General features: G+C 45.3%; 1 protein-coding gene across 3 annotated transcripts in view; it reads right to left on the reverse strand.

Annotated features, from left to right (window-relative positions):
* Positions 1-7,786, reverse strand: part of LOC147611341 (uncharacterized) — a 115,462-nt gene extending 107,676 nt beyond the window's left edge. For all 3 annotated transcript variants that reach the window (XM_086784401.1, XM_086784403.1, XM_086784402.1), the window contains exons 1-3: positions 7,514-7,786; positions 6,589-6,763; positions 6,275-6,433 (exon numbers count right to left, since the gene is read on the reverse strand). In XM_086784401.1, the coding sequence (XP_086640527.1) occupies positions 6,275-6,433; positions 6,589-6,763; positions 7,514-7,713 (534 nt within the window). In that variant the 5' untranslated portion in view covers positions 7,714-7,786. The remainder of the gene's footprint in view (positions 1-6,274; positions 6,434-6,588; positions 6,764-7,513) is intronic.
* Between the last annotated feature and the right edge of the window lie 242 nt (positions 7,787-8,028).

Below are 8,028 nucleotides of genomic sequence, written 5' to 3' on the forward strand. Positions count from 1 at the left end.
CAACACCGTTTGAGGCGGTTTTGGAAGACCCACCCGAGATGGATGAGCTGGAAGAGATTCTTCAACCTGAACAGATTGTTTTTCACAAGGAACGAAAGCTTCCGGGAGGCAAACTTGTTCGTAGGTACCTTGTGAAGTTCAAGAATTATTCAGCTTTGGATGCGAAATGGATGGATGAGGCCTACTTCGAGGATAACCCAGATCTTTTGAAGGCCTATCTGGAGGCTTTTCAGTTGCGGTCAACTGATTAGAAGCCGGGGGGATGTCACAAATCCCTATATTCTAGGGACATGCGGATGCGTGTCAGGCCTAGAAACATGCAGATGCATGTATGTATTATACCTGGGCATGTGTATGTATCATATGAGTGGATGCATATGAGTCCAAGGACATGGCAGGACATTTGTGGACTTTCGGGCGGTGCCCGTGTGGATTCCGGCCATGCACACATGGTGTGTTATGATGGCAGCCGGAATATTTTCAAGTACAAGAAAGATGATAGGTGGTTCTCCAAGTTTACATGTGCACAATGCATAAATGATGCATGCCATAACTTTATTTTACTTTGTGTGACATTGTCTTGCTGCCTGGACAATGCTTGTTATTTTGGCTTGTAAAGTCCGAGGGACCGGGGACACCCGGGCACCTTGTGGACACGTGTGTGCACTCCTGTTTGGGCCTAAAACTGTGGGCTTATGGGTTTTGCAGGTGGTAAGTGCGTCCACACTCAATTTACAGCTTATTTCATTTACTACTAAAGTTTATTGGTTTGCAGGTCCACACTCATTAATAAGTGGCCGGACAACTTATAATGCGTTCGCATTTGGTTGGACCAAAATTAATGAAGTCCGGACAACTTATGGCCATTTCCCATTTGGTTGGACCTAAACTTATACAAACAGGACAAATGGAGCACTATGGGCTGGACACCTACCTGGACACCTTATGGGGACACTTGTCAGCCTGTTTGTGTACCCACCAAGCCCCTTAGGTGGCACTGGAGAAAGGCGCCTCCTTCAAGAGGCCTTTTGGGCTGTTTTATTCATTACTCAACACATTGGAGAGCTGGTTGAAGCTTTTGGAGTTGCTACAGGGCTGGTTGCTTGCTTCCCGGACTCACACAAGCTTGGATATCGATCCCCACACTCTTCTAAAGGGCTGGTTGGTAAATTTCAGACCTGTAATTTCTGGTTATTGCGAGTTTTGGGCTGGTTACAGGTGTCCAAAGTCAACTTGGACAGTACAGGACAGCTCTAGGGACCTCCACAGGGCTGTAGGTTTCCTTACAAGTGGATTTCTCGCGATAGAAAGTTGCTGTTTTGGACTGGTTATTGCACAAAACAGGCCGGACAGCAATGGAATATGTGAGCATGGATGTGTCTCAAGGATTCCTGGTATAACAGGTGCTTAGGGCAAGCATTGGGGACACTTGCTCGCGGAGAACACAGGTTTCTGGATCAGTTTCTCGCGTGGAAACAGGGCCTAAAGATCCATTTACATCTTGTGCAGGGCGGAGTACCTGTGAGGATTGTGATACTCTTGTGCAGAGCGGATGTACCTGTGAAGAGGCTTGTGCAGGGCGGATGTACCTGTGTGTAGGGCGGATGTACCTACAGATTCTCTTGTTTGAAATGTATTCATTCATGATGTATTTGGAAGAATCAGGTGCAGGCTGGTGGTGAATCCCCAGGCACCCGTAATCTTGTACTTTGCAGACTCTTTTGGTAATATAACCTAAAGGAGGGAGGCCAGCCTATCATCGGCCCCTTTATGTGGTGTACTGTCATTTTCAGCTTTGTGGTTGTAATGCTCAAGTGTTAAGTGCTCAGAATCTTGTTCACATTTATACGATTCCAATACACGCGTCCGCTTCCCGTTACACACAGCGTATTACACGAAGGATTGGTTCAGTTGCATATGAATTGGATTATTGGATTTGCCTTCTCATGTGAAAGTTCATCCTATATTTCATGTCAGTAGACTTAAGGAAGTACTGGGTGGAACAGACCAGTTAGTTACTCCTCAAGAAATTATAGATGTCGCGGACATGACATTTGTTCCGCACGAACCTGAAAAGATTCTTGGATTTCGTGAAAGAAGATTGCGTAATACGCTTATCATGGAATACAAGATCAAGTGGAAGGATCGTGTTGAGGAGGATGCTACATGGGAGACATTGACTACTCTTCAGAGAGATTACCCTGGCTTTTTAGTGAGCTCAGGAGTGAGCTCTTAGAGGAAGGGGAGTATGTCATGTGCACAGTGTGTATCTACCGTGTGCTACACGCACACACTAGCTTCAAGGTTTGGGGAAGCTTGGAGCTAGGCAGGCTGATTGGCGAGCTGAGTTAGAGATAGACTAACGGGCGGGCACCCAAGTATGGACAGGCGGGCGCCCAAGTGTGGACGCCCGATGACCGGCCAAGAGCCTATAAAAGGGTGGCCAAGGTTAGTCATTAGTCATATAGAGTCTCGCGTGATTTGTGAGCTCTATGGTCTGGAGCCTGTATCTAGTGCAGACGTGCACCTGCTTTACGCAGCCGAGGCCGGCAGCAATCTCGAGGCCCGCGAGGGTAGCTTCGTGGCGGTATGGGACGTCGCAAGGTAGAGATTGGTTGGTACGTCAACCTAGTTAGCTCAGCTCGTGGCTCGGTGGGGACAGCTCGTGGCTCGGTGGGGACAGCCAAGACTGTAGGCTTGCCCACGGCTGTCATGGTTAGGTGGTGAGTCAGGCCTGCACCTCCATGTTGTTTGTTTGTTTGCAGGTTTCGAGTCTCGTACTAGGAGCGTTCCACGAGGAGATCCGGTGGGGATTTGACAAGAAGAGTGCCTATCGGAGCGCTTTTGCAGAAGTCACCCTCGCTAAGGATATTGCCCTCGTCATCAAACTCGGGCTCTCTAAGCTCTTGTGACAAGGCAATCGGAGCGTCCTCATTTGCAACAGCGGAGAAAGAACTACCGGAACCTCATCGTGTGTTTTAAAAAATTACTTATAAACTTAGGTATTTCCAATTTCGAGATATGGAGTATTTTAAAAAGGAGGGAAGCATCATAGTACAGAGGAAAGCTCAAACAGCCATAGACAAGAAAAAACAAGACCGTTACTCCCAAAAATAAATAAAGTTTTTTGAAAAAAATATTTTTTTGAAAAAAAAAATTGGGAAAAAACAAATTTCTCGAAAAAATCCGTACGAGTCCATACGGTATCGTACTATACAGTATTCCGTACGATATGCTGCCGTACGTCGTATGGAGACAACTATGCCTACGGCAAACAACCATGCCAACATTCTTTCAAAGTCGTCAATCGACCTATCCTCGAGCATCTTTGCGAGCGGATCGGCATTGGTCCTCCACCATCACCCTCAGCATCTTGAGAGGGGGGCCATCCTCACCATTTGGATTATTTATCATTGTTGTAACGGGCGCATGAGTAAGTGAAAACCCATGAGGGCACTGCTCATGTGAGAACCCACTCCATAACATTTACTATCTTGCATACCCTTTGCATCGCATTCTGTTTTCTCTGTTTTGGGCGCATGTGTGAATGAAAACCCATATAGGCATTCATGCATGTGAAAACCCTGGCATTGATCCAGTAAAGCCCAAACTCAAAAGACAACAAGCACATGATCTACACCCGCAACAACCAGCCTTACCTAAATACTTCATCATGTTCCTCTTCACTAATTACCATCTTCTTCATCTTCTCTCATGGTCTCCTTTTGACCTAAGACGGAGTGTGTGACAACCAGCCCAAAAGGCCCCCATTATATTACCTAAGAAGTTTTTTTTGCTAGTTGGTTGGGGCTGGCCGACAAGGCCAGCCAGCACTATATAAATGTACCCCTCCTCTCCATCGCATCAACCCAACACGTCATCATTCAACTGAACATCAACGATCGCATCACACGAGCGGTTCACCACCTGCGTTTTCAGCAACGCACTGCAACAGCTCGGCAATCATCAACTAACATCAACCACCAAATACCAGCAGACGTCGGTTGTGCCTCTTGTGCATCATACAACAGTTGCAGCAGTCTTGCACATCGCATCCAGCTGTCGGCTCTACCACAATAGCAGCCCGGCTAATCTTCGCACATATCTTCATCATCAGTTCTACTCCTGCAGTGTTTCTGCTCCATCAGTTTTCAGCAGCACACTTGCATCTATTACAGTCCTGCAGTTGCAGCCTTCTACCTCTACTTCACTCGGAGTGCCCCAATTGTCCCCAACACGCGAGCCTTCGTAATCGACTTCGCCTTTGCTTCATCGCCAATCTACTGCTTAGAGTCACCTCACATCAAAGGGCCTCTTGTACTGGATTACATTCACCATTATACATACACTCATTCATCCATTTCATGCTATGTTGATTTGCTCTGATCTCTCGCACATCTAGTCCTTTCGTCCTTTTGCCCTCACATGGTAGACTCCAAGACATAAATATTTGGAGAGTACAAGCTTTGGGAATGGACTTTCCCTTATAGTATGTGCTCTTATCTTTATGTTATGGTTGTAGAGAAGAGAAAAGAATAGAAGAAAATTCAACCATCCATCTCTCATGTGCTTGTCTACTCTTGTGTGTGCGTGTGTGCTTGCAAGGAGCTCAAGCTCACCCTCTCCCCCGCATTTTTCTCATGGTATCAGAGCGTCAATTCACATGAAGAGGTCAAGAGGCAAGCAAAGGAAGCGGTACACAAGTAAGGGTACTCCATCTCTTTTGGGAGCAAACTTCTGTAGGTAGCTACAAATCAAGAGCAACAAGTAGGCACAATAGTAGAGTGCAATGTCACAACTTGAGCCGCCCTTCACGGTGAAGCAGAGTGGCATTATATTATGTGGGAAATGTCTTCATATTTTGGATTCAAGGCCATTTCGAGCCCCGTTTTGCCTCTCCAAGTTTTTTGCAAGCTACATAATTTTCTCCATGTACTTATTTGGGACCCCTTATTGATATTAACAAGGGTATGCTTGAGGACTACCCAATTTGGATAGAGTTTATTGGCCTCCCACCTTGGCTATGGCGTGCTCTTGGTGATCTTGCAACACAACTAGGAAGAACTTTGTCCCCACTGATCCTTCTCTAGGTAGAGCCTCTAATAAGATGTGCCTGTCATGGAACACCTTTAAGGAAACCCCTACAGTTCTACTGGTCAACCTAGGAAAAACAAGTTCAACTGAAATCAAATTAGCCTTTGGCTCCTTTGCTGAGGCATGCTTTCAGTGTGATAGGTTTGGAAATTTTGCAAAGAGGTGCCTAGAACCTAAAGGGGAAGGCCTGAAGAGGAAGGGAGACAGGGTACTCAAGCTAGGAAAGATGATACTAAGGGTAAGAAGGTCCAAGAGGACATTCGGGAATGTGATGTAGATACAAAGGATGTCAAGACTAAGGTAAGAGTCGTGTGTTCTTCAAGCAGAGACTAGTTCCCAAAGAATACCCAAGTCCCTTGGATAATGATAGGGGACTTTGATATGGTGGAGAAACATAGAGACAGAAAAGGGAGGAACTGTTACACTTATGGGCTCTGAGAAGAGTCAATGGGAGACCCTAAGCGTTCACAAATGTCTGGTTGATGGCTAGGACCTAGTAGGGGATTGGAACTTTGACTGGGGGCACACCTATTTCAGCTTGCAGTATCCAAACAACTCATCCAGAATTGACAGAGTCAACTTTGGTAAAGGTGCTGACTGGATTCCTCGTACTCTAAAAATTTGCGTGGATACAGCTCCACATTGTCAGATCATTTTATGCTTAGATGGGGTTGGGATAATCTCAAGAGTTGGGGAAAGGATCTATTGGGCTTCTTTGGGACGAATTTTGTCATTAATAACAGTCTTTTGATTGACTAGATGTTTAAAGATGAGCCTTGTAAAGCTAACGACTTTCTTGCTGAGGAGGTCAAGGATGATTAGAATTCTTGGAGCGAATTTGCATGGAGGATGCAAAAGGTGATAAGAATGGTAGACAAACCTAGAGATGCTAAGAGGGGAGAACATCAAACAAAATTTCTGGAAGAGTGGGACAGTCTACAGGAGAAAAGACAAAGAGCTGGGTTGAACCAGGAGTTGAAGAGGTTCTTGTGGTGCAGAAGTCAGCTGGATATACTGGAAAGTAAAAGAGCACAAACTGACAGGATTTTATCAAAAATGTTGAATTCAAGGTGACATCATCAAAGACCCTCAGAATATGGCTAGGAATGGGTCTATTTCCTTGGCAATAGACTCTCTATCTCCTTTTTCCTTTTAGTATAGCCGTCATTCAAAAACTTACTTGTTGTAGAGCAAGACACTGATCGAGCCAACGAAGTGTTCTTTCAACAGACACCTTGTTCCGTTTACTTGTGACCCAAGATGGAACCTCATCTGGAAGAGTTGTCCAAAAATCAGGCTGCATTGCATTCACAATGCGCATGTATTCTGTAGGACTAACCTGTAATACAAAGGGCCAATATCAAAAACAAAGGCAAAAAAGACCACACGCTTGTACATATAAAGAGAACATATTTTGAGCACTCCATAAGTGTGGGCGACCGGGCAAAGCCCACATGTATATAAGCATTCTAAAAGAAGGGCACTTAACCGTACCAATCGACGACCGAAAGGGGTCTGAAAAGAAGCACCTAGCTTGTTGCTTCCATCAGGATCTCCATAACACACAATGGAATCCCTTGCAATCGCTGCCATTGCAAAATCCGGCAAGCTAACAAGGCTGTGAAGTCCACCACCAGTAGTCAAAGTACTTGCAGATGGGCCATCCAAACTACAAAGAAGAAAATGGTTTGTCAGTTAGGAATTGAAGTCAGCTAGCCAATCTGATCAAGTCTGGTCCCTAATGTAGCCTATAAAGTTCAACCCAATGAGTCTCAAGTGCATGTAATCTCAAAAAAGCAGGGTAGAAGTTTTCAATCTAAAGTAACTCAGCCAATGCAAGTAAGTCTCTAGTGCAGCTTTTATCTTTTCCTTTGAGAGAGTGATAAATTAAATATTAGTATAGGGATTCGAACTCACGCCCCCCAGCCCCAGCTGGAGAACCAACAAGGGCCCACCAAAACTAGTGCATTTCAAGTGGATGTGGATGTTTGATGCCCATACTTCAAGTAATGATATACATAGGTCAGGAATCAGCCAATGCAAATGGGTCTCCAGAGCATCTAATCTCGTAAAAGATCAAAAAGCTAGTAACAAAGGATCTTTAGTGCAGCTACACAACAAGGGTGTTCAGTGTAAATGATTGCAAGAGGGTCTCTTTGGTGCAGCTAATCTCAATTGAGATAAGACAGCTAATCCCAATCAAGGAGCTAATCCGAGTGGCCCAATGCATGCAAAATGGGTCATCTAATTTTTTGGGGAAATGGGTATCAAAATTTCAAAAATTCAATGGGTCTCTAAATAGAATTGCACCAGGTGCAGGTCTTCAAGCAGAAATCTTTTCTGGGAAAAGGAACATGAGCATCTAATTATCTGAGATAAAAATTGGGCATCTAAATAAGCTAAACCGGCGAGCACTTACAAGTGGAGTGGGCTGGCATGGAGGGCGTGGGCGTCCGGGTGGAGAGAGGGGAGGAGATCGGGCGGGATGAAGTCGGGGAGGCCTTTGCGGGTGGACAGGAGGAGGCAGGGGGTTTCCAAAGGAGGGCAGCGAGCGCCCAGGAAGAGGATGCCCGTCCGAGCTCTTGAATCCCCACAGCAAGACCGCACCACGAACCTCATCTCTCGACCTTTTGCTGCAGGCCCCTTCCACAGCTCTCACCTTCAAAAATTTGAATATGATGAGCTAACCAGACAATTAGCGTGTGTGTCCCCCAAAAACCCCCCCCAAAAAAAAAAAAAGGAGAGAAAAAAAAATGATAGACAACGATCACAAGGGATACAATATTTTAAATTGCACAAAAACACAGCTGGAGAACAAAATTGTATTACTAGCATTTTTTTATACAAAAGATGGTTGTAAGCTCCACACCCATGTGATTCGATGAAAGGAACCTCGATGGCTTATCTGAAAGTGCTGAGTCAGAGGTTTTATAC

This window comes from Cibotium barometz, chromosome 47, assembly GCF_041138505.1.
Source record: "Cibotium barometz isolate CiBa-2024 chromosome 47, ASM4113850v1, whole genome shotgun sequence".
NCBI classification, from domain to species: Eukaryota; Viridiplantae; Streptophyta; class Polypodiopsida; order Cyatheales; family Cibotiaceae; genus Cibotium; species Cibotium barometz.